We start from the raw sequence: 27,714 nt of genomic DNA, 5'->3' as shown, positions 1-27,714 counted from the left end.
ATCTGTCTCATGGATTGAGGTGCGCCATTGGGCAGATCCGCACCTCTTCACATCAATTAGAGATAGAGACAGGCAGATTTAGAGGCATACCTCCAGGGGGCAGGATTTGTCAGATTTGTTGGATAGAGCCAGAGACGGAGGAGCACTACATCTGTCGCTACACAGCATATTATGAGATTCGAGGGCGCTACCATTGCCTTTTCAGAGAGGGATTTGGACCACTGGCTAGAGTCATGGACTATTGTGATCAGCGATGCTTGGGTTTTAATCTCCTGGACATCCGCAAGCTCAGAGAGTCCATTATCAGGAGCAGACGCCCGACTGGCAGGGAGTCTACACAGAGACAGATTACTGACTTCTTTAGAGGGACTACCCGCGGGAGGGGACACAACCGACAGCCTAGCTGTGCGGGCACCCCGTGGGACTCTAGTTGAGAGAGCTATCCAGTTGGGCAGATCCAGACGCCCGAGGGTTCGCGATCCTCACATCGGAGACGGTGCCTACACCGGAGGATTCAGAGCATCATTGCAAGGCATCGGGCTCGTCCGACCAGGCATCTCACTATGGCAGATATCCAGGCCATCTGGCAGAGACCCATGCTAGAGCTCCTAGGATGATTACGACTCCAGCCATATACTGTTGTACTCACTGTCACTTTTGTACTCCCCCATATTCATGTATTCATGTATCCATGTACTCATGTACCCCATTTTGACTAGTAACATTAGCTTCCCACTCTCCCTAGTTGCTGCTTCCGAATGCTCCCTACTGATGTATTGTAGGGCTAGATACTTACCTTCAGTTCTTTCTTTCCTTTCCAAACAGTGTATCAGATGTCACATGGTTGTAACTTTGGTCTCATAGGTCACTTTGGCCTTTTGAAGACCTTAATATAACATTTCATTTCTCTCTCTCTCTCTCTCTCTCTCTCTCTCTCTCTCTCTCTCGTATACCATGAAATTTTCTCCTTTATTTTTAGGTACTTCTCATACCCTTTTGTAAAAACCCCTTGTTAATGAAATTTTTATTTCAAGGCATGTTTTATCAGTGCCAATAGTGATGGAATCTTTTTTTGCATGCTCTTACTATTTCTCCGTGAATGGAATCTTTCTGATTCACCGTGAACCCATAGTGTTATCCAGGGTGGCAGGCAATCTTGTCAAGATTGACATAACCCCACAATGCCACGTCAGGCAGTCTTGTGGTAGTAGTCATAACCAAGAATGCCAAGTTTTCCAAACAGCTTGTAGATGGCTAGTTGAGCCTACGCGAAAGCTGAGGTTCGAGAAGGAACTAAACCCAGACAATCATACCGTGACTAGCTTTGACTGGAACAGCAATCGGATGTAAGTATGATGGTATTTTCATCCTTGATTTTGCACAAATTAGGCTAACCCTCTAAGTTGACCTAAGGTTTGACCTTAGTGTTCAGAGGGGAATTCAGTTGCTTCAAGTCCAGGTTTTGGGGGAGGAAGTTAGCCATTCCATCCATGATCGTATGCTTAATGGGGGTTTTATGTGGGGTGCACCCCCCTAGTGGTATGGGATGCCAAGGTGTATTCCATGTAGGATCTCTTGAAGTTTTTGGATTTCTCATTTGGGACACTCTGTGCTTTGGCATAGTTAACCTCTAGTAGTTGTGAGGTGTAGTGCTAATTTGTGAATGGCAAGAAGCTAAAGAATCTTCTTGGTTGTCTGAGCATGGCAAATCACCACAAGGGTGACAACTTCAGCGCACTCTCTCATGATGGCCGAACGATGTTATTTTATTTCGATACAAGAGGCAACCTCAAGTGTCCATGAGAGAGATGAGGAGTTTGAAACTTCTCAATCTAGGACTTAGTGCCTAGACCAATTGGTAGATCCATGGTTATAGGACACCTTGTGATATACTAGCCTTGTGGAGCACATGCATGAAATAACCACAGCAGTCAGTTATGCTCCAAGATGGACATGAGGTATCTAGGTTTTGGAATCATGTAGACTCTCACCTATCCTACGGAATGCAGACCATGGCATGTTGGGCGAGGATTATACTTCGCAGTTGTTGGAAGTGGACCTCTAGTCATGTATTTATACTTCCAAGTTCTGGAAGGTAAACCTCTAGTTTGAGGCGGTTGTGTGCTGTGTCTTCACGATTCACGAGGACAAAAGGACATAAAACACTGGATGGGGATTTTTTAGTGATCCAAAAGCTAGGCTAGTAGTCAAAACTTTCACTACTTTTGTTACTCAGTCAAAATATTTCGTCTTTATGAACATTACGGTTCAAAATCAGTTAAGTCCCGGAGAAACTCCTGTGAGAACTAATCGATAGAACCTCTCTTGTTCTAGCGCTGTGAAAATTATCCTGTAGGATCTCTCTAGATGGTTGAGATTGTTGGGACGTTTAGAAAAGCTGACCTTTAGTTTTCGCCAATTTGGTGGGGTGAAAGAGTAGTGGAACCGAGCTTGCCATAGTTGCTTGTTCATAGCACGCTACTGGCATTCAGAGAGCATACGTTATCTGGAAGAGCTTATTGCCTTTCCAGTGGATGGCTTAGGGAATGCAAGATGACTTGAGGAATCGAAATGACTCAAGGAGTCCGGCCTTATTAGGCCAAGGCTTAAAAGTGACTTGCATGAATGATTGGTTCTCTAGGATCAAGTTCCTTCGGTTGGTAATCTTCTATGAGCAAGAAGCTCGAAGATTGAAGGACAATCTCTTGCTTCTGGTGGATTTGGACAACCTTTCTATTGACATCCAGAGGAAACAAGTCAGCGTTTTGAGAGTTAGGATAGAGGAGAGAGTTGGCAGTTATGCCTTTGCCAAATCGGAAGAAATTGTTGGGTTCAGTCCATTGGACAAAGGAGATCTTATGATTTAATACAGGTTCCATTCAGTTTTAGACTGGGGAGATCTTGGGAGATCGTGTTTGGTATATTGTACCTTGAGTACATGGTAGGTACGTACTCAGAGGACCTCGCTTACGTGAACAATAGCTTCACATGTATGGACGTATGTGAGGTGGGAGAGTTGATACAACTTGTTACTTGAGCATGAGTTGTTTGGACTCGTGAAGGGGGTAATATGATGCTGAAACTTGTTTGCACCAAGTGGGCTCACTATACTCCCTAATTCCCTCGCTGTCTAAGTACATGGCACTCATCATTTGCAACAATACAACTTTCAGAAGTTCCTCGCCATCTTGTGTTACCCATGTTGATCCTCACCTTCCCCAAGTGTCTATGGTGGCCATCATTTGAACCCAATTTAAATCATCACCTTCATCTATGACCTTTGATTAGGATGGTCCTAGCTCGTATCAATGTCCTTGCATGCAAAGCAATATTATGGAATTGATGGTTGTATCCAATTGATTGCCGAAAAGTCCACCACTACCCATAGGATGTACATGACCAGTCACAAGGCTCGCAAACACTGAGACCTCGGGCTCGGGGGTGGTTCGAGGCATTGAACCTATGGCTGGGTGGTGAGTCACTAGCAACAATCTATCGTGGTCATGCCATGAAAATGACCTTGGGTCTACGAAACTGAAACCGATCCCGTCAAGTGGGAAAGACTCCGTTGGACACCCACACGCTTAATAGCACAACTTTAAAACCACAAATTTGAAATGGACAACTTAAAACAACTTGAAATTTAAATGAAATGAAATGGAAAGATGGACACCAGCACTGGGGCCGGAACGGGCCGACCCCCCCCTCAATATATGATATATTTATTGGGAGTATTTAATAAATACAATGCTCCATGGGTTCCAAGAACCAGATAATGTCCATGTACATATGAAAACAGTACCAAACAAATAGGCTCAAATTTCGATGTAGAAGCTCGAAGCAGAACGACCACTAGTGTGGTCCAATCTCTACGGTCCTGTGCTTTCACTGGACTCCGCGGAGAGCGCCTCACTGGTGTTCCGAGACCACGCACAAACAGGCGCTCTCGTACTAACGCCTGGCTCTCCCGATCTCAGCACCTTTGGACCGAGGTTCTCCAATAGAGCTTGGACAACCTGGCACCGAACGGGTGTTGGCCGAGCGGGATGAATCCCTTATCAGATTTAAACATAAAATACTTTATTGAAATCTGAAATTCACTTACTTGTAGATGGTTGATAGAAAACCAATACTCGTGGTATGATGAAGCCACCCAGGAGATGCGTAGTCCCCTTGTAGAACGCCAGTGGAGAAGAGATGGCAACTTGCAGCCACCGGCCTATAGAGTATCGTTTGCAGGAGTGCACACACACTCGGTGGACAGCCGCCTGCTGAAGCTAGAACGCTGCTTGCATGAGAGGGACAGCAGCCTGTGAGGTGGAAGTGCAGGTTGTTGGAGAGAACATGCGCAGCCACCAACAGTAGGTGCTGCAGCCGTCAGGTAGTAGTGCACAGCAGCCTGACTATTAAGGTACAGTTGCTGTACAGGGGAAGATAGCCGCCTGTTGGAGAGGAAAGAAAGGGCAGTTTGCTGGTGAAAACACGCAGCCTGCAGGACCAAGGGATTCGCCTGCAGAGAGCAGCGTATGCTGTATGGAGGTGGCCGCCTGCAGCAATGTTTATATGCGTGAAGCGCACCTGCAATCAACACTAGCCGCCTGTAGAAGAGGAGGCGCAGCCAGCAGCAGAGGAAACAGAAGCAGTCGTTGTGCAGGGAAGGCAGCCAGCCACATGGGAAACGCAAGCGAAGAGAAGATGGTCGCCGGTTTCTCAACGCAAGAAGGTGACCGCCGGTTTTTTTTTTCTCACGTGCAAGAGTGGAAGCGATGATGGTTTACGCTTGATGGAGAGAGTCTTTTTTATAAAAATTAAGGTGAAGTTACAACTAGAGATTTCCACGCATGCATGTGGGGGGACTAGTGTGGGTAGGTGACTGTCATGGCCCTGTGAAAATGGAACAGTACAAGTGTGGGCATGGTGGTTGCAGAGTCAGAATATTTTATGATTCACATGGGGGGTGCCCGGACAGAGTTTAAGATGTGTGGACATCCCTAGGTGTGAAGGGGGGAACTAGAAACATTAAACTTTAATGTTTATTAAAGTTTGCCCCTAGGCCTTAGTGGCCCTAGGAACTTATTAAAGTTTGGGGCCCTAGGGATTATTTTGGGGAGGAGCCACTTTTGGAGTAGTGCTTCTCTCTCCTCCCCCTCTCTCTAGCTTTTGGGAAAGGAGTCGTGGAGGAGTTCTCAAGCGCATGTTCTCAAGCGTGGAAAAGAAGAAGAGAAGGATCGTTGGAGAAGCCGTGCTGCTGTTGCTGATTTTCTGAGTGCAAACCAGCCGTACAGCACTGTACGGCCAGATCTGCTGCAAATACCCTCTTTCTCTTCTGTTGCTGGCTGCGCATAGGAGCTGCTGCAAGGATTTCTGCTGCGCACAGGGTCTGGTCAGGCTGTACCAGCAGGTACAACAGCAGTACCAAGCTGTACGACTGCCGTACAGTGTACGGACAGCCTGGTACAGCAAGTACAGTTGCTGCAGGCGGTGCAGACAGGTGCTGGACAGGCCTGGTTACTCAGATTCAGGCGACCAGAATCAGGACAGCAGGCTGTTTGTGCAAGTACAACTCCTGGCACGTATCCCGAGGTGGTATAGACGGGTACAGTGCTGATTTTCAGATCTGTATTTTCAAGGACAGCATAAGAGTGAACATCAGGAGGAGGGTACAGGCAAGTACAAGCACATGTGTGAAGCAGGGTTGTGGATACAAGTGCCTGCAAGTACAGATTGGTACCGGTGCTTCCTCCAGTTCTGTTTCACGAGCTGAATTTGGTAAGCTCCGTTTCTGTTCATCTCTCTCTTTTTCTACTGCTTGATGTCTGTTGCAGATATGAGTTATCTGGCCCCTTGTGAGAGGAGGGGTATGGCAGATTGACAAGGGTTGAGACAGAGTTTGGACGGCACATGTATGTTTGAGCTGAGATGATGTATCATGCACTTGAGTTATGCCAGATGTATGCCCATGGCTGGCCTGCTTAGTGATCTTGGCTGATCAGAGGGAGGCACAGTGTGTTATTGTGGAACACAGATCTGTGTGCATAGATCCTCTGTGCTGAGAAGGATTTGTGGGCCGTCAGATTGGACTTACAGGTGTAAACTCTTGGCTGATCTTTGTGTTGTACTCAGCCATTCATATTATTATAATTGAATAAAGAAATACCGCAAGGGGCGCCAAGCTTTGGGGCCAACAGGTGTCGCTGTGTTTTCAGATTTGGGCACTCTAGCTCCAATCTGTTTTGTTTTATCATCTAGACTACAAGTGGACGGGTGATTGCTAATCTACCGCACTCTGGTTTTCTATCAGAGGCCGGTTTCAAGGTTCCGTCCCCGGGACCAATCATCAACTTTCTGAAGGGGGTGAGCTCGTGGTTGCTTTGAAGAAAGCCATTGCTGAAAATTCAGCAAACATGTCTGATACAGAGGATGAGTACTTCTATCATGAAGAGGAAGAGCAAGAGACTTCTCCTGAGAGAGATGTATCTGAGGATATTTTTACAGGAGAACAGGCTGCAGATGTTGAGCCTTATGAGGATGTAACACAGCCAGAAGATGTGTATGGTAAAGAGGATGATGATGCTCGGTTCAAAGATCGTTTGGCTAGTGTTATGGATACTTTTATGCAGCTCAGACAGAGTGAGAGATTTGCTGAATTTTTGAGATCTCGCACAGAGTCCCGCACAGAGCCCCAGAAAAAGAAGAAGAAGGTTCGTTCAAAGAATCTTCCTCAGGGTCATAGTGGTGCATTCCCACAGGAACCATCTTTTGGCCAGTTTCCGAATATGCAGCATGCTTATGGAGCAAACTCTCAGAGTTCCTTCTATGGACAGCCACCTATTCCTCAGCAGAATATGCATCCAGGTTATTTTGGTGGTGGCTCGGTGTTCCAATCCATGACTGGGGGTTACCCTCAGGGAGGCATGGGTATGTATGGGCCTTTTGGAGCCAATTTTCAGCCTGGCATGCAAAGGAATATGTATGGTGGTATGCAGTCCGGTATGCAAGGAAATGTGTTTGGAGGCATGCAACCTGGGTTGCAAGGCAATATGTTTGGTGGTATGCAGCCAGGTATGCATAATGGAATGTTTGGAAACATGGCTGGAATGTATGGTATGCCTGGCATGGGAATGGGAAATGTTGACCCAATGATGGGTATGAATGTTGGGGACAGGCCGCAGCAATCTTATGAAACCACTTCCATACGATAATCTAACGCCTATGGGAAAGGCGAAGGATTACAAGGAAGGGGGAGCTGCAGTGAAGTTTGACACTTTTCCATTGCCTCAATCCATTTTTCCACTGTTTCTCCTAACTGTTCCCCTTCACCTTGAATGGACCAGGTTGGGATCGGTGCAGGGCGTTACGAACGTTCGGATCTAACTCTTCATCATCAGTAAGAGGATCTGGCTGCCTAGCACGGGACATGCAGCCAAGGATAAACTTAAAGCACTTACCTTTTTACAGCAGTTTGATGCTGCTTTTTCTGGTGGGAATTACACAGAGTCCTCTAAGGTGAGGAAAGCTGCCACTTTTCTCAAGGGCAATGCTTTGCAATGGTGGTCTACTCTTCTTTTGGGGGGCATAGCACCCACCACATGGGTCCAATTCAAACAGGTTTTCTCTTCCGTATGGCTCACATCTACATTTGAGGTGGATGTTATGACCGCATGGCACAAGCTGGATGCTTCAAAGTGTGATAGTTTGGAGGATTATAACAAGAAGTTTTGGGAAGCTCTACTCCCAGTGACTTCTTATCGTGCCGTGCCATTATCTGAGCAGGTAGAGAAGTATTGTTGTGGGCTGCCCAAGGAGGTACGAGATTATTGTATAAAGACAAGAGTAACGAACATGTCACAGATGATTGAAAATGCTATGACAGCTAATGCGTTACTCACAGGTGGTTCATCTGGGTTTAAAGGCAGTAAGAAATTGAGCAAGAAAGCTGAAAAATTTGGGCATGCTTCTCGAGATGCTAAAGGGTCTTCAGAGACAAAGTATAAGAAGTTGCCAATGCCCAAGAGGACTTCTAAGGAAAGACAAGCTTTGAGAGATGCTCAAAAGTGTTTTTACTGTACTGAAGAGGGGCATATGTCATTCAATTGTCCCAAAAGAAAGTCCCAAAAGGACCCTGACAATAAAGGAGAGCCCAAGCCAAAGAAACCAAAGCCTTCTGCAGGCTTAGTTCCTGATCTTGTGGGGGAGCAGCTAGGTGATGAAGCTACAGAGTTGTGCAGGGCATGGGGCAAAGTGAGAGATCAGAATGCTTTGATCTTCTTTGACACAGGTGCTAGAGCCAACTTCATTTCACCAGACTTGGCTGGCCGATTGGGGATTCGCGCAGAGGAGATGGGGCCGTTACATGAGGCAAATATGGCTTGTCCAGGTATGCAGAACCCGTTACTCCTATCATTGGGAAGCTTCGGCTTCATTTGCAGGGTTATGTGGACAGCGAAGAATTCTTCATCATGCCTTTGGATGGCTGTGATGTTTTGTTGGGGATGCCATGGTGCCACAGGGTACATGCGGTGGTGGATACTTACAATAGGACAATCACTCTGACTCATAGACGGAAAGAGCATGTATTGGATGTAAAACTCAAAGGGGAATCTGTTCCTATTGTATCCGCTTCGGCGATTTCATCAGTAATGAAAAAGCATCTTCCGCGTACTTGATTTATGTAAGGGATGCACAGGATAATGAGTCTAAGTCTAATTTGTCTATGTTAGATAAGGACAAGACTGATTTCTTAAGTGGGTTTCAAGACCGTTTTTCCGAGTCATTGCCAGGAGAATTACCTCCTGAGAGGCCAGAAGATCATGCCATAGATCTGATTCCTGGTAGTACTCCACCGAATAGACCGCCGTACCGTGTTAGTGCAGCCCAACAGGAAGAGATTATGAGTCAGGTGCAGGAGCTTTTGAATAAAGGGTTGATACAGCCTAGCTCATCACCCTTTTGCTCACCTGTGCTCTTAGTGCAAAAGAAGGATGGTTCTTGGCGCATGTGTATTGATTACAGGGCGCTGAACAAGAATACCATCAAGAATCGATTTCCCATACCGAGGATCGATGACATCTTGGACCGCTTACAGGGCTCCACAGTTTTTAGTCGTATTGACTTGAAAAGCGGGTATCATCAGATACGTATTAGACCCGAGGATGTGCATAAGACAGCATTCCGAACCACGTTTGGGTTGTATGAGTTCTTGGTTATGCCCTTTGGTTTAACGAATGCGCCTGCCACATTTAACAGAATGATGGACAGGATTTTCACGCCTCATAGAGAGTTTGTGGGCACATTCTTTGATGATATGATTGTGCATTCACGAACTGAGGAAGAGCATAGAAGGCATTTGGCCATTGTGTTTGCAGAACTCAGAAACAATAGATTGGTGGTTAATGGCAAGAAGAGTGAGTTTTTCTTGCAGGAGATACATTTCTTGGGGCATATTGTGTCTGGTCATGGAGTCCGTATGGATCCAGCAAAGGTGGAAGCAATACTTAATTGGCCAGCTTTGAGGACCGTGCATGATGTACGCAGTTTTCTAGGATTGTGTTCCTATTACAGGCGTTACATACGGCACTTTGCTGAAATTGCTTCGCCTCTTCATGCTTTGACGAAGAAAGCAACTCCGTTTAGATGGGCTGATCGGGAAATTACAGCATTCAAAAAGCTCAAAGAAAAGCTTACTTCGGACCCAGTATTGGTGTTACCGGACCTCCGAAAGGCTTTTGTTGTCCAGTGTGATGCATGTGGAAGTAGCATTGGTGCAGTTCTCATGCAAGAGGGACATGTTATAGCCTATGAGAGTAGAGTTTTGCAAGATGCTGAGAAGCATTTACAGGTGTATGAGAAAGAGATGTTGGCTGTAATTCACGCTCTTTCTACTTGGAAACACTACTTGCTTGGGGCTGATTTCACTGTGCAGACAGATCATCAGACCTTGCGTTATTTCCTCACGCAGACTAAGCTTTCAGAGAAGCATATGCGTTGGGCAAACTTTTTGTCAATGTTTCACTTCCAGATTGTGCATGTGGAAGGCAAAAAGAATGTAGTGGCAGATGCTTTGTCACGCAAGCCACAGGTCTCTGCAGTTTCACTTGCTTATCATCATGAGCTTGATGAAATGAAAGAGCAGTATGCCCATGATGAGGACTTTGAAAGGTTGTATGATCAGATGTCTGAGGGTCAGCGGCATGAGCATTATACTCTCAGAGATGGGTTCTTATTGATGCATGGCAGACTGTGTGTTACCAGGCCATTGCGACTCAAGGTTATGATTGAAAGTCATGCTCCACCGTATGCAGGTCATACAGGTATTGACGCCACGGTCAAAGCAGTGGAGACGTTCTTTTATTGGCCAACCTTGAGAAGAGATGTTGATGCCTTTGTGAGGCAATGCATCGTATGTCAGAAGGTAAAGTTTGACCGTCACAAGACACCAGGGTTATTACAGCCTTTACCTATTCCAGATAGACCTTGGGAGAGCATTGCCATGGATTTTGTATTTGATCTTCCACGGACACAAACGGGAAATGATGGCATCTGGACTATCATATGCAAGTTCAATAAGCAGGCACATTTCATTCCCGTGAGGAAGACAATTAAAGTGGATCATATGGTGAAGTTGTTCATGGCGAACATCTTCAAGTATCATGGCTTGCCTACGTCTATCATTAGTGACCGTGATCCACGGATGACGAGTTTGTTTTGGAGAGGGTTGTTTGACAACTTGGATACAACTCTCAAGTTTTCATCGTCATTTCATCCACAGACAGATGGTCAGTCAGAAGAGGCTAACTCTACAGTGTTGGATCTTCTCAAGTGTTATGTGTCAGAGCACAAGCAACAATAGGAAAAGTATCTTCCCTTGGTGGAGTTTGCATATAACAACACTGTACATAGCTCGACAGGCAAGGCGCCTTTTGAGATTGTAGAAGGAGGGAAGAAGGTACCACCCATTTTGCATACAAAGGATAAGATCTTTGAGGCTGATCAGTATGTGGAGAGCTTGGATGAAGCTTATCGGAGAGTTAAGTTGGCCCTCCAGAAAACTCAGCCGAAGCAAAAGAAAGCCGCAGACCGTCACAAACGTGATTTACAGTTTGCATTGGGTGATTGGGTTCTTTTGCGCTTTGAAAAGGCTAGACTCAAGAAGATGAAGGGTAAAGAGCGCTTATTCCCTAAGTTGAGTATGCGATATTATGGGCCTTTTCAGGTTTTGGAAAAGATTGGTGAGGTAACCTATCATTTGAAGTTACCAGATCACTGGAGGATTCACAATGCTTTTCACGTGAGTCTTCTTAGACCTTTCCGTGGGGATGTGCCTGAGGATGTATCAGATGAGGCTCAGCCGGAAGTTGAGGAACTTGATGAGGTTCTGATTCCAGAGCAGATACTGGCACATAAAGAAAGGAAGGTACGAGGCAAAGTTTCCCATCGCTATCTTGTGAAGTTCAAGAACTATTCACCGATGGATGCGAAGTGGATGGAGGAAGGTGACTTACCAGATTCACCTCAGGTTTTGCAGCTTTATCTCGATGCCTTTGAGTTAGAGCCGACTCTTATTGTGGCTCATTCAGGTTCAGCAGAGCATGGGTCTGGAGCATTACCTGATGCTCAAGAGGGGGGTAGCACCTCCACTCCCTTGATACAGACAGGCTCAGATGACATCTAGAGGTCGCTTGGTGCAGATTTTCTCTCACCCGAAGGTACTGAGGCTGACAGTACATCTGTTTATGGGACTTCTATGATATATGTGTACTAGTCACAAGGAGATTTTTCTGGATATGTATGGTTCACAGTGGTATACAACTTGGACTATATGCCATTGGTTTGCAATGAATGTTGATACATGTGTATGGCTTAGAGAGATTGGGACGCTGATCTTGCCATATTGTATATTTCACTTTGGATATTTTGATGCATCACCAGAATGCAATCGAGGACGCTTGCCATTTTTCAAGAGGGGGGTATGTCATGGCCCTGTGAAAATGGAACAGTACAAGTGTGGGCATGGTGGTTGCAGAGTCAGAATATTTTATGATTCACATGGGGGGTGCCCGGACAGAGTTTAAGATGTGTGGACATCCCTAGGTGTGAAGGGGGGAACTAGAAACATTAAACTTTAATGTTTATTAAAGTTTGCCCCTAGGCCTTAGTGGCCCTAGGAACTTATTAAAGTTTGGGGCCCTAAGGATTATTTTGGGGAGGAGCCACTTTTGGAGTAGTGCTTCTCTCTCCTCCCCCTCTCTCTAGCTTTTGGGAAAGGAGTCGTGGAGGAGTTCTCAAGCGCATGTTCTCAAGCGTGGAAAAGAAGAAGAGAAGGATCGTTGGAGAAGCCGTGCTGCTGTTGCTGATTTTCTGAGTGCAAACCAGCCGTACAGCATTGTACGGCCAGATCTGCTGCAAATACCCTCTTTCTCTTCTGTTGCTGGCTGCGCATAGGAGCTGCTGCAAGGATTTCTGCTGCGCACAGGGTCTGGTCAGGCTGTACCAGCAGGTACAACAGCAGTACCAAGCTGTACGACTGCCGTACAGTGTACGGACAGCCTGGTACAGCAAGTACAGTTGCTGTAGGCGGTGCAGACAGGTGCTGGACAGGCCTGGTTACTCAGATTCAGGCGACCAGAATCAGGACAGCAGGCTGTTTGTGCAAGTACAACTCCTGGCACGTATCCCGAGGTGGTATAGACGGGTACAGTGCTGATTTTCAGATCTGTATTTTCAAGGACAGCATAAGAGTGAACATCAGGAGGAGGGTACAGGCAAGTACAAGCACATGTGTGAAGCAAGGTTGTGGATACAAGTGCCTGCAAGTACAGATTGGTACCGGTGCTTCCTCCAGTGCTGTTTCACGAGCTGAATTTGGTAAGCTCCATTTCTGTTCATCTATCTCTCTTTCTACTGCTTGATGTCTGTTGCAGACATGAGTTATCTGGCCCCTTGTGAGAGGAGGGGTATGGCAGATTGACAAGGGTTGAGACAGAGTTTGGACGGCACATGTATGTTTGAGCTGAGATGATGTATCATGCACTTGAGTTATGCCAGATGTATGCCCATGGCTGGCCTGCTTAGTGATCTTGGCTGATCAGAGGGAGGCACAGTGTGTTATTGTGGAACACAAATCTGTGTGCATAGATCCTCTGTGCTGAGAAGGATTTGTGGGCCGTCAGATTGGACTTACAGGTGTAAACTCTTGGCTGATCTTTGTGTTGTACTCAGCCATTCATATTATTATAATTGAATAAAGAAATACCGCAAGGAGCGCCAAGCTTTGGGGCCAACAGGTGTCGCTGTGTTTTCAGATTTGGGCACTCTAGTTCCAATCTGTTTTGTTTTATCATCTAGACTACAAGTGGACGGGTGATTGCTAATCTACCGCACTCTGGTTTTCTATCAGAGGCCGGTTTCAGTGACCATGCCCACCCCCACACTCACTTAAAAGTGGGGCTCCCCACCTTGGCCCCTAAGTGGGTGCCCAAAGGGGGTGCCCACTTTTAAATAAATGTAAACACCTAACCTTATAAAATAAGAGGTTAGAAATAAAATAATAAAAACAACATGTGCAACATACTTACCACCTATTCACATGCACCAAAACTCGTCAGAATACAGAGCAGACTTCACGACTCACTGGCAGGCGTCCCCGCTCAGTAAGTAACACGTCGAGCAGGCAAACACACAAATACATGTCATGCGAAAACAGTTTCAATTATGCAAAATATGTGTGCATGTGCAAATAGTAACATGGACATATCTGCCGGTCATGGAACAAGTACAAAATATCTGTCGGCACAAAACTGGCACGACATAAAAACATAAAAACCTGGTCTTCCTATGGAGTGACAGTCCCATAGATAAGACACAGTTCCAGGCACGAGTCTCCCTATGATGTGACAGTCCCATAGGCAAAACACGGCATGAATACTGGCTCTTCCATATGGCGTGACAATCCCATGGGTCGAACACAGTCCAGGTCATACACGGGTGGCACTGGTCTGGCTCCCGTCCATACGACACCATCCTGCTAACACACGGGTGGCACCAGTCTGGCTTCCGTCCATGTCAGCAAAATACTGGCCTCTTCATACGAGACACCGGCCTGGCCTCAAGTGAACGAGACGCAAAAACTGGAGATGGACCAAATGGTCGGCCAATTGGTGACATCCCCCCGGGCTTCTAAAGAGTTGACCTCAACTGAAAAGCCTCAAGATATGCCTGCAACAATTGTGGATAATCTGCAAAATAATCCTCATTTACCTACTTGGCATCAATAGGCAAATAATTCTTAAACTTCACAAGGTATCTCCTGGAAAGCTTTCCTGCAGGTAGCTTTCTCTCCTTGTGAAAAACAATCTGTTCTGGCTGGAGGATCTCCTCAAGCTCTTCAATTTCTCGCGGATCTTCTGTGACAGGCTCATCAGGATCTGGCCCCACATATTTCCGAAATAGACTCACATGAAAAGCATTGTGAATCTTCCAATGACTAGGTAAAGCAAGCCTGTAGGACACTTCATTGATTTCGTGAATCACCTTGAAGGGTCCATAATAGCGAGGAGAAAGCTTAGGATATGATCCTTCTCGTCCTGGCCTCTTCCGAAGCCTAGCCTTCTCAAATTTCAACAATACCCAATCACCTTCTTTGACTTCCATGTCCCTTCTATGCTTGTCAGCAGCCATTTTATGCTTATCCTGAGATCTTGCAATGGCTGTCCGCACCTGACCAAAGGCAACATCCAAGTCACGAACATATTCATCAGCTGCAAAAATCTCATCCTTAGTACGAAGGATGGGTGGCAATACCACTCTGCCATAAATAATCTCAAACGGAGCCTTTCCTGTGGAAGCATGGATTGTATTGTTGTAGGCAAACTCAACAAGTGGAAGATACTTCTCCCATGCACTCTTTTGATCTGCCACATAACACTTCAACAAATCCAACACGGCTAAATTTGCAGCTTCACTTTGGCCATCCGTTTGGGGATGATAAGCTGATGAAAACTCAAGCTTAGTACCCGTATTATCAAACAAAGCTCTCCAAAATAGGCTTGTAGTCCTGGGATCTCTATCCCCAACAATGGATTTAGGCATACCATGATGCTTGAAAATATTAGCAAGAAAAAGCTTTACCATATGATCAGCTTTGATGGTTTTCTTGACGGGCAAGAAGTGAGCTTGCTTGCTAAACCTGTCCACAATAGTCCAAATAGCATCATTCCCATGCTGGGATCTAGGCAAATCCATAATAAAATCCATCGTGATACTTTCCCAAGGTTGCGAGGGAATAGGCAATGGCTGAAGCAAACCTGGAGGTTTTTGCCTGTCAAATTTCACCTTTTGGCAAGTAATACATGCACGCACATAAGCCTCAATGTCTTTACGCATGCTCGGCCAAAAGAAATACCTCTGAATCATGCGAGTAGTAGGCATAATACCTCTATGACCAGCATAAGGTGGAGCGTGACATTCGTCCATAACCTTTGGACGCAAATCCTTCACCACACATAGGCAATTATCCTTCATAAGATAACCCTCGTTGATAACATAAGAGGCATGTGAATGACCAGCCATCAAATCAGTCTATATATGGCAAAAATCAACATCCAAATGATACAAATCTCTCAAAGCAGATAGAGAGGCCACTGAGACTGCAGCAACATAAGACCTCCTAGATAGTGCATCGGCCACTACATTTTTCTTTCCTGGAGTATGCACAATCTGAAAATGAAACATGGAAAGAAAATTTGCCATTCTCATCTGCTTCTTTGAAAGCTTGGTTTGAGATAGAAAGTATCTCAAGCTTTGATGATCTGTCTTGACTACAAATTCAGCCCCAAGAAGGTAATGTTTCCAAATCTTTAAGGCGTGAATTACAGCCAAGAGCTCTTTCTCATAGATATCCATATGAAGCTCAGCATCATGCAAACGACGGCTCTCGTATGCAACTGCATGCCCTTCTTGATTTAGGACAGCTCCTATGCAATCACCACAAGCATCACATTCAACCACGAATGACTTGTGTAAGTCAGGAACAATCAATACTGGACCACATATGATCACATGCTTGAGCTGCAAGAAAGCATCCTGTTCCTTTGAAGTCCATTTGAAAGCAGTTTTCTTCTTCGTGAGATCATGTAGAGGAGTGGCAATCATAGCAAAATGCCTTATGAAACGCCTGTAGTACGAACATAATCCCAGAAAACTACGTACTTGATGTACGTTTTGCAATTCGGGCCAATTCCAAATGGTCTCTATCTTTGCAGGATCCACTGTAACTCCATCTTTGGACACAATATGACCCAGATAATGAATCTCCGAAAGGAAAAACTCACTTTTCTTGGCATTGACGAAAAGTTTATGCTTCCGCAACTCTTCGAACACTGTGACCAAATGAGTTCTGTGTTCCTGCTCATTCTTGGAGAAAACCAAGATATCATCAAAGAAGACTCCTGTAAACTTGCGATGGGGTCAGAATATCCTATCCATCATTCGATTAAAAGTAGCAGGAGCATTGGTGAGACCAAAAGGCATTACCAAGAATTCATATAATCCGAAGGCTGTTCTGAATGCAGTCTTATGGACATCTTATGGCACCATGCGTATCTGGTGATAACCACTCTTCAAATCAAGTCTGCTAAAACAAGCCGAACCATCAAGCTTATCCAAGATATCATCAATACGTAGAATAGGAAATCTGTTCTTGATGGTAAGCTTGTTCAAAGCTCTATAGTCTACACACATACGGAATGATCCGTCCTTCTTTTGAACAAGAAGCACAGGAGAGCAGTAAGGTGAGGAACTGGGCTGAACCAAACCTTACTCTAAAAGCTCGTTTACCTGCTTCATGATTTCTTCTTGTTGTGCAGTACTCACTCGGTATGCGAGTTTGTTAGGAGAAGAACTACTTGGCACAAGATCTATACGGTGATCTTCGGGCCTTTGGGGAGGTAATTCACCTGGCAACGAGTCAGCAAAACAGTCGTTGAATGCATTAAGAAAATTCAGCCTATCATTAGATATAGCATCCACATTTTGATGATTTGGCACAAGACTATCACGCACAAAAACCAAGTACGCTAAAAGACTCTTTTTCATTGCTTTATTAATTTGGATGTGTGATACAAGTGGGATAGAATCCCCTTCTTTGCCAGCATCAATAAAATGCATGCGGCCTTTATGCATAAAAGAAATCATATTGGACTTGTAGTCTTTGCGGGGCTCAAGCCTATGGTGCCACGGCTTGCCCAACAATACATCACATCCATTCAGTGGAGCAACTAAGAAATGCTCATTATCAAGGTAGCCCTGGATATGGATACGCAACTTCCCTATCAAAGGGGTAACCTGCACCTCTTTACCAATAAATGCAGCTTCGGCTTCAATCTGAGGTCCCATGTTTCCAACCTCAATTCCCAATGCAACTGCCATTTGCATAGAGATGAAATTGTCAGTTGCACAGTCATCAAACATGAAGAGTGCGGGCTGATCCTTGATTTGCCCCCAAGCCTTGCAAACCATTCGCTCTTTTGCATCATGACCTGTATTTCCTTGCACATCAGGAACTGCATGTACATTAGCTTTGGTGTGCTTGTCCTCGTGCTTTGATTTGCGATCTGGGCATTGACGAAACATGTGGTCTTTGCTACCACAAGAAAAGCATTTTCCATCCTTGGCATATTGCTCTCTTTGCTCCGGGGTTAAGCCGAATTTGTTCTTTCTTGGGCCCTGTTCTTTAGATGTGTTATTTTCAGCTTTACCACCCTTGTAGGGCTCCCGGAAGTTCTTTTTAGGTGGCTGTCCACCCTTTTGCTGATTTGCGACAGCCTTGTCCTTTCCCTTGAAACCTCCTTGATCTTGCTTGATCTTGAGCACCAATTGCTCCGTAGCAAGAGCAGAAGCTGTGAGTTGTTGCAACGTATGTTTCAGGTGCAATTCAATACCCGATCTATATGCTGGTTGCAGTCCAGAACGAAACTTCCTCTTTCTTTCATCCTCAGTGATTTGCATGAAGGGAGTCACTTCCAGCAACACTTTCCAGAATTTGTTAACATACTGTTGCACACTTTCATTGTCTCTTTGTTCCAGCCTGTCCCACTTTTGAGTGAGAGTTTGCTCTGCATTGGGTGGCAAGAACTGAGCATAAAATCTATCCTTGAATTCCTTCCAAGTGGAAATGGGATCCTTGGTGATCTTTTCAGTGATCCACCAATGAGCAGCAGTCCCTTTCAAAAACATGCTAGCATGGCGCACCTTTGACTTTTCTGTGAAATCCTCATCGCTAAAAGCAATGTCGAACTGTGCCACAAATGCTAACACCTTAGAAGCATCATGTTCACCATGAAAGACATCAAATTTGACAGATTTATCACCTGCTTTGAATTCCTTGAGCTTCCTGGCATGAGGCTCATGGTCTTCTCTTTTTCTTTTCCCCTTTTCCAACCGGATAGCCCTATCTCCATGGGCTCCATGGGCCGTCATAGAAGCTTCATGGGGCACGATGGCATGTGCTCCACGAACTCGAAACTCAGATGCATGTGACTCACCTGCATATGGCATTGTCTCTCCATGAGACAACTCAGAAGGCAAAATTTTTCTGGAAGTAGACCTGTCACCATGAGATACATGTGTTGCATGCATGTGACTTTCATGCCCTCCATGAGCACTGGCATACATATATCTATCAGGCTTTGTGCCTTGTGGAGAGGATGCATGTCGAGAGGTGACAGTCACCTCTTCCTTTTGCATAAAAGATTTCAGCCTTTGGGATGCGGGATCTCCATGCTTCAAACGGGGTGGATTTCTGAATTTCAGCTCTCCGTCATCCCCCTCTTTGATATCACCTTTGCGAAGGAGATAGGCAAGTGCCAACTCCCTTGGTTTCTTGCCCACTTCACGAGCCATTGATTCAAAAGTTACATCAACCATAGCATCAGCCTTCCTGGCTTCAATAGCACTTTGCAGATGAGGATCTTCATGCAAGAACTTTAACTCTTGCTCTTGAGCCTGCAAAAGTTTTCTCATATGTTCCATTTCAGCCCTCATAGCATCAGGCTCTTGTTCAAGCATAACTGTCTTTCCTGGAGACAGTTGACCCTTGGATTCACTATCCATAATCCTTTCAAGAGGCTTGTGTCTACCTCGCAGGGCATCAGACCCACGAGAGGCACTAGATGGACCCCGCGAATTTGGCACTTCCAAAGGGTTGCCTTGGCTGTCCATTGTGTTTAAAGTTTGCTAAAAGCGGGATGTCCAGTACACAGGTTCGTTTCCCCACTAGGAAGAGGGAAACAACCGTGCTCTGATACCAATGAAACCGATCCCGTCAAGTGGGAAAGACTCCGTTGGACACCCACACGCTTAATAGCACAACTTTAAAACCACAAATTTGAAATGGACAACTTAAAACAACTTGAAATTTAAATGAAATGAAATGGAAAGATGGACACCAGCACTGGGGCCGGAACGGGCCGACCCCCCCCCCTCAATATATGATATATTTATTGGGAGTATTTAATAAATACAATGCTCCATGGGTTCCAAGAACCAGATAATGTCCATGTACATATGAAAACAGTACCAAACAAATAGGCTCGAATTTCGATGTAGAAGCTCGAAGCAGAACGACCACTAGTGTGGTCCAATCTCTACGGTCCTGTGCTTTCACTGGACTCCGCGGAGAGCGCCTCACTGGTGTTCCGAGACCACGCACAAACAGGCGCTCTCGTACTAACGCCTGGCTCTCCCGATCTCAGCACCTTTGGACCGAGGTTCTCCAATAGAGCTTGGACAACCCGGCACCGAACGGGTGTTGGCCAAGCGGGATGAATCCCTTATCAGATTTAAACATAAAATACTTTATTGAAATCTGAAATTCACTTACTTGTAGATGGTTGATAGAAAACCAATACTCGTGGTATGATGAAGCCACCCAGGAGATGCGTAGTCCCCTTGTAGAACGCCAGTGGAGAAGAGATGGCAACTTGCAGCCACCGGCCTATAGAGTATCGTTTGCAGGAGTGCACACACACTCGGTGGACAGCCACCTGCTGAAGCTAGAACGTTGCTTGCATGAGAGGGACAGCAGCCTGTGAGGTGGAAGTGCAGGTTGTTGGAGAGAACATGCGCAGCCACCAACAGTAGGTGCTGCAGCCGTCAGGTAGTAGTGCACAGCAGCCTGACTATTAAGGTACAGTTGCTGTACAGGGGAAGATAGCCGCCTGTTGGAGAGGAAAGAAAGGGCAGTTTGCTGGTGAAAACACGCAGCCTGCAGGACCAAGGGATTCGCCTGCAGAGAGCAGCGTATGCTGTATGGAGGTGGCCGCCTGCAGCAATGTTTATATGTGTGAAGCGCACCTGCGATCAACACTAGCCGCCTGTAGAAGAGGAGGCGCAGCCAGCAGCAGAGGAAACAGAAGCAGTCGTTGTGCAGGGCAGGCAGCCAGCCGCCTGGGAAACGCAAGCGAAGAGAAGATGGTCGCCGGTTTCTCAACGCAAGAAGGTGACCGCCGGTTTTTTTTTTCTCACGTGCAAGAGTGGAAGCGATGATGATTTACGCTCGATGGAGAGAGTCTTTTTTATAAAAATTAAGGTGAAGTTACAACTAGAGATTTCCACGCATGCATGTGGGGGGACTAGTGTGGGTAGGTGACCATGCCCACCCCCACACTCACTTAAAAGTGGGGCTCCCCACCTTGGCCCCTAAGTGGGTGCCCAAAGGGGGTGCCCACTTTTAAATAAATGTGAGCACCTAACCTTATAAAATAAGAGGTTAGAAATAAAATAATAAAAACAACATGTGCAACATACTTACCACCTGTTCACATGCACCAAAACTCGTCAGAATACATAGCAGACTTCACGACTCACTGGCAGGCGTCCCCGCTCAGTAAGTAACACGTCAAGCAAGCAAACACACAAATACATGTCATGCGAAAACAGTTTCAAACATGCAAAAAACATAAAAACCTGGTCTTCCTATGGAGTGACAGTCCCATAGGTAAGACACAGTTCCAGGCACGAGTCTCCCTATGATGTGACAGTCCCATAGGCAAAACACGGCACGAATACTGGCTCTTCCATGGCGTGACAATCCCATGGGTCAAACACAGTCCAGGTCATACACGGGTGGCACTGGTCTGGCTCCCGTCCATACGACACCATCCTGCTAACACACGGGTGGCACCAGTCTGGCTCCCGTCCATGTCAGCAAAATACTGGCCTCTTCACACGAGACACCAGCCTGGCCTCAAGTGAACGAGACGCAAAAACTGGAGATGGACCAAATGGTCGGCCAATTGGTGACATTAACCTCGTATAGGGTTTCTCTAGTATGCGATCAAACCCTGGTCCTCAAGGGATTCTATGTCAAATGATTCTTGGTTAGGTCATGTGGGGACCTTACATCAGTGTACTGCGTGCGTCCATGGGAACACATCACACAAAGGGGGCCCAGGCCAAGTAGCTGGCAGGCCAGCAGCACTGGGGAGCAAACGGGAAGGCCAGGCAGCTGGAATGATGCATCTGACTGACCAGCTGTACAAAAAAGCTTCAAATGGCTCATAGAGTTTTCATGAAATTTTTCTATGCATAGACTCGGGCTTTCATGGCTCAGCCGAATGCTATATTCAGTTCAGAACATAAACTTGATCATAAATATCAATACAGGTTCTGATTAAGTTCTTAATGTCTTCCACAGCATTTCATTCCATACAGTCCTATCTAATGAATTGAAGCCTAGAGAGATAGCTAATATATGCATGTAATAGCATTAGATTTTATTTTTAAAGAGCTAGTAGTGTACTGCTGCCACTCGAGTAAGCTTGCCAAGTGGATGATCCTCTACTCCTGATCGTGTGCCCTCCAGTCCTAGTATACGCGTGCAGGCACTCACGAAGTGTCGGGCATAGTCATAAGTGTGAAAACTGCAAGGTCAAAGCAAACAGACCAAAGCTACACCACATGAGATTTTTGTGATCGTAAAGCCTTTTCAATAGTCACTAAATCCTATGAAGCCAATATTTCTTCTATGAAATTAAAAGATGCAAATTTTGGAAATGATGCTGGATTTGAACACTTCAATGGATCATTTGAGCTAGAAAGTTCCACATCAAGATGACCTCAGCCAACTGAACCTATCAGGGAAATATAAGCAGTAAACATGCTACGGCGATCATACCCAAACCAACTATTGAGAGATTCACAGGCGACACAATGACAAATTTTCCCCGACATCAAGTCTCCATAGACCACATCCCACACCAACGTTCCGTCCATCTAGGCTGTTCAAAAATGGCTGCTCCTCATAGAGGGAGCCTTACGGACATGAGCAAGCCAAAAACCTAGGTAAAAGATGACCAGAGTGGAGCATTCTTTTCTAATTCATGAAGAATATCTCTAGATTGACCACCCAAACATAAGAGTTCCCCCACCAAACCATGTTGGAACTTGACGACTAAGCTTATAAACATCGTACCACACGCAAATCAACTTAAGCAGCGGCAACAGTCCTGTTACTTCTGAACAAGTATCATGTTCCTACTCCCAAAAACAATCACTCCCTCAAAGAAGCTGGCACCATTTTCATAACAAGAAAAAGGAGAACGACTCCCTTAAGTCGCATAGCTATCTGCTAAACTCAAAAATCCCCAGAAGAAGGTTTAGACGGAGCATTTGAACCAGCCCAAATAGTGTGTTTTCTTGCACTAACAAAACAAAACATACCAAAAAGGAAAAGCACAATGATGGCAAGCTTCTGGCATGTTTTGTACAAAGCAAAAAGAGATGGTCACAACACAAAAAACGCTCACCCAATCAAATCGGCTGTAAGCACTGCTTTCAAAAGCTCTGAACGAGATGGTAACGTCCGGTATATTTCGGAAGAAGGGAATGGTGTGTGAAGGAACCAACCCACTCTCATATTAATGTTGTAATCTTTCAGACACTTTGGGAGAAACATGAGGTGATAATCATGGCACCAAACCACATCACCCTCTTTGTAGATAGAGTGTACCACTTCCGCAAACTTGCTATTAGCCCTCTTGTATGCCTCAAACTGGTCTTCCAAACTGCGGGTGGCTGAGAGCCTGTCCTCTTGGGGCAGCCCAAGGTAATGGAAAAGCGGCCAAAGAACGTTATTGCAATACCCATTGTAGTATTGATGTACCGTTTCTTCGTCCAGAAACACCGGAACACACCGCTGTGTTCGAGAAAGAACAACACATCAGAAGCACTCTTGAATTATGTGAGAAATAACCAAAAAGCTTGGATGACAAAAGAAGGTTGAGAAACCTTTTCTTCCAGAGCCTTCTTCAATGCAATTTGGCCCACTTCATCTGAGACATTCACACCTGCCCATCCAATCCACCTTGTCTCAAACTGCCTCACTCCTGCAAACAAAACAAAAAAACTTCAAAAGTTTAGATCCTGAAAAGTCAATTCACCTTCTTACAAAGTCAATGAACGTGTTTTCAAGAAGCAAAAAAATGGCCTACAAAAAACATTTCACCCCTTATCCACCACAACGAAGGGAACATGGCAATATGTGCTAACCCATCGACTGATTCCAAGAGCAGAGGAATAATGCTAGAAAGAAAAAACTACAAAAAAGCCACTGATCAAATATATTTTCTGTTGAACCGTCTATCCATCCAACACTAAATAATTTGAAATTCCATATAAAGGGTAGCTAACCATGTATCAGACCCCATATTCAAGTTGAAACATGTCTTCACATTCATTAGTATCAACTAGCCCTCTTGGATACCCAAATACATGAGGATTATTGCACACTATTCTGGGTCTCCAACACAATATCAAGGTCGGTTTACAGCTTCAATGCTTCTTAATAGCAAGATGCTTCAACAAAAAATACTATGGAATTCTCCTCCCCACATCCTTTCCTCTTAGATAAGTAATTGTCATGACGTGTCCCTTTCTCCTTTGATAAGTGCTTGTCATAGACATGTAAGTATCAAAAGTACTCCCAATTCATCTCAGCTCCAAGTATCCACAAATCTTGACACCTCCACGCAATCCTCGTCATCCTAGTACTTGTGCAATACAAGCATTTCCCATGCAAATTCTTTGTCCGTGATGCCCGCAAGTGAGATCCTCAGTACTCACATCCTTCATTGCAAATCATTTGTTCTTAATACCATCATCCTTGTGTTCACTCAACAAAATAGAAATACAATTTCCATCCAAGAGTCCCCCAAACAGCACATTCCGCCACATCATGCACAAACACAATGTCCACATCATCTCACGAGCTAGGGACCTACACACTTAGCACATCATATTTGTGGCACATAGATTTTCGGACAAGAAAACATAATCACGAAGAGTTTGTAGAATGCATAAATTAGAGGACAAAAGGGCTGAAACCCTAGTCTCTTGTTACCTCACTAAGCTCTGTGTGCTCACGAACCAAGTAAGCAACAATGCACTGAATCCTCCCCCTTACATTGCTGAATCCTGCTGCAAGATAAAGGTGTTGGATATCTATTTCTGAGTGCTGTCTATCTGGGCTGCATTAGACTTGTTCTGAGGGTGCTCAGGCTGTCTTCCATTCCAAATTAAAAGGAACGGTCCCATTCTATAAGCAAAGAGCACCCACCCCCCCCCCCCTCCTTTTTTAAAAAAATGCTGGCTGGGGCCAGTTGGCCAGCCTCATGACCAACAACTAGTCTGTCCTTTTTTATGCAGATGATGTACTTCTATCTCTCTCTCCACATGACACGACTGAGGGCATACAGAGACAACCATAACTTCTCTTTTACTCATCTTCCATTGTCTGCTCAGGGTGTCTCTAAACACCGGTATCACCTGACCACAAGAAAGAAGTCTCACGGACCGGTGTCTCTAAACACCGGTATCACCTGACCACAAGAATGAAGTTTCATGGACTTTCTATGGATGCATTGCCACCTTTCCAGTACAGAGGATTAAAGGCAGCCAGCTGCCAGACAACAAACAAGAGCCAAAAAAGTTAACATAGACAACCTTGGGCAATAAGCTTATTCAAAGACCACTTTCTCATGCTAACTGAGGAGGGTTTATAAAGATGTCCGAATACTTGGGGGCCCACTCATAACATGCAATGAGGATTTTTACGAGGCAGCTCTGTGCTTCATTACATGGCTGCATGTAAAGACAGGCTAAGAAGTTGACCCACGAGGGAAATCACAGAGATTTGGGTATGCACAATCAAGATGCGGAGAGAGCGAAACATGCTATAGTCCATTTTTCAGCATACTATGAAATTTGAGGGCCGATCATTATCTCCTCAGGTTCTCTGTACAAGTCAGAGATTGGTGGCCCTTTCCTTGCATGCATAGAGAGTGATTTTCATGGACTTTCTATGGATGCATTGCCACCTTTCCAGTACAGAGGATTAAAGGCAGCCAGCTGCCAGACAACAAACAAGAGCCAAAAAAGTTAACATAGACAACCTTGGGCAATAAGCTTATTCAAAGACCACTTTCTCATGCTAACTGAGGAGGGTTTATAAAGATGTCCGAATACTTGGGGGCCCACTCATAACATGCAATGAGGATTTTTACGAGGCAGCTCTGTGCTTCATTACATGGCTACATGTAAAGACAGGCTAAGAAGTTGACCCACGAGGGAAATCACAGAGATTTGGGTATGCACAATCAAGATGCGGAGAGAGCGAAACATGCTATAGTCCATTTTTCAGCATACTATGAAATTTGAGGGCCTATCATTATCTCCTCAGGTTCTCTGTACAAGTCAGAGATTGGTGGCCCTTTCCTTGCATGCATAGAGAGTGACTCTTCCAAAAAGCACACTTGCAAGCATGAAGACACCAAGACACTCCTCACTTATGGCCTGAAAGTGCCAGATGGCATTACCCCACCGACACAACCAAGTGAAAGCTTGGATTGAAGCCCACCCACCGGAGACTCGTTTCAGAACATGTCAATGACTCACAGCATCAGATCCAAACTTTTGTGGACAGTCCTCATCAGAGGAAATTACAAATGTCCCAAGAAGGCATTGGCCATCCAGGGCACATTAGATCATGGAGACGATTTGTGAACCATGGAGAATTCACCATCACAGCCCTCGACAGACCTCTCCCACACATGCACATGACCAAGTTATCTTGCATGTAATTGTTTCCTTGGCATGATGATATCACCTGTCTTACTTCAGCTTCATGTGGCTCTGTCCGATGTTAACATGAAATTCTTTATTTGTTTTCTTTTTTCTTCACGCATGTACATAAGATGCATGCACACAGCACACAAGCCAACAGCAGCAAACACAGGTGGACACATGCACACAAAATACAGGAATTCCTTACCTAAAAGAGCACTGACAAGGCCACCTGCACTCAATTCAAGTGACCAAACATCCCCATTTCTCGTCGCGGAAACCGGCAGCCGATTGGCCACCACCAGCAACCGCTGCCGACAATTTGGGACCGTGTTCCTGGCATCATCCAATGCCTCCGCCAACAAATTCTCAGCCTGCCCATCATTGTCAATGATGAGGATGTCTCTGCCGAGCCATCCATCTCCTCTGTCCCATCCACTACTGGCCTTGGGTTCACTGAAGGCATCCGGTCTGAGGCCTCGGGGCTTATCATGCTGCTGAAACAAGCTCCTGTGACTGCTGAGTTGTCCCTGAGGTAGAAACTTATCTACACGGGAGAAGTTGGTCTTATTAGGGTTTCTGTCAAGGTTTGATGGCTCTTCTTCATCGGAGATTGATGCGAGGTGGGTAGTTGCGGATGGTGGGCGGCCGCTGCCGCTGCTGCTGCTGCTGCTGCTGCTACTATTATCTAACTCTCCAGGTGTGGACGAGGGAAACCGGCGATGGAGAGGGCTGGAGTTTGCATTGATATCGTTGTTGCTGTTGTCTTCATAGTCCTCACATCCTTTGTTCTGGTCCAGGCCTCTGCTTGCCTGACGGTGAGGCATATGCTGGAGTAACTGCTCTCTATCTCTCTATGCTGCAGTAATCTCTCTCTCTCTCTCAATTCACTCACTAACCGCCCACATGGAATGCTGGCGTCAAACGCACAGCTCTGGTGGGTTATTCTGATATGGACAATGGAATTCTAATTTGGGCGATTGAACTTCTGCAGTTAGACACCGTGTACGAGAAGCCCAATCGCTGTAAAATTGGACTTGCACACCATCTTTATAGAGAGCGAGCTCCTCCTCTCGGCTCAAAAGCCAATTAAAATGGAGATGAGGCAAGGAAGCCAAGAGAGAGAGAGAGAGAGAGAGAGAGAGAGAGAGAGAGAATGCAACGCGAGGGCATATACGACCAACGGTGGGACTTGAACTCGAGAGAAAAAACGTCTCCGCTAGTTCCCATTCTTCTGATATGTGATATGTATTAATTAATGCCACTGATACAAATTAAAGCCCATTCTTCTCATATGTGATATGTATTCATTAATGCCACTGACTTGGCATTAATGAATACATACCTCTATTACAACCCTTGTCTCTCTCTCATATGTGATATGTATTAATTAATGTCATGTCAATTAATACCACTGACGTGGCATTAATGAATACATACCTATATTACAGCCCTTGTCTCTCTCTCCCCCTCTATCTTTCTCCTTCCTCACGATCGTCTATCACACATCCTCCGCTCTGTCCTGCTCACACCCTTCTCCCTCTCTCCTTGCTTGACACCCCCTCCGCTTTGCCAAAACAAGAAATGTACAGCACCTAT

The 27,714-nt window shown here is 45.4% G+C and overlaps 1 protein-coding gene across 1 annotated transcript in view; it reads right to left on the bottom strand.

Annotated features, from left to right (window-relative positions):
• Nucleotides 1–27,320, bottom strand: part of LOC147606977 (alpha,alpha-trehalose-phosphate synthase [UDP-forming] 1-like) — a 119,402-nt gene extending 92,082 nt beyond the window's left edge. The window contains exons 1-4 of the mRNA XM_086791507.1: nucleotides 26,324–27,320; nucleotides 23,284–23,381; nucleotides 22,803–23,191; nucleotides 21,797–21,917 (exon numbers count right to left, since the gene is read on the bottom strand). Coding sequence (XP_086647633.1) covers nucleotides 21,797–21,917; nucleotides 22,803–23,191; nucleotides 23,284–23,381; nucleotides 26,324–26,942 — 1,227 coding nt within the window. The 5' untranslated portion in view covers nucleotides 26,943–27,320. The remainder of the gene's footprint in view (nucleotides 1–21,796; nucleotides 21,918–22,802; nucleotides 23,192–23,283; nucleotides 23,382–26,323) is intronic.
• Nucleotides 27,321–27,714: the final 394 nt, after the last annotated feature.

This window comes from Cibotium barometz, chromosome 56, assembly GCF_041138505.1.
Source record: "Cibotium barometz isolate CiBa-2024 chromosome 56, ASM4113850v1, whole genome shotgun sequence".
Classification (NCBI taxonomy): Eukaryota; Viridiplantae; Streptophyta; class Polypodiopsida; order Cyatheales; family Cibotiaceae; genus Cibotium; species Cibotium barometz.
Note: the sequence above shows the minus strand (reverse complement) of the source record. Positions and strands in the feature narration are given on the sequence as shown.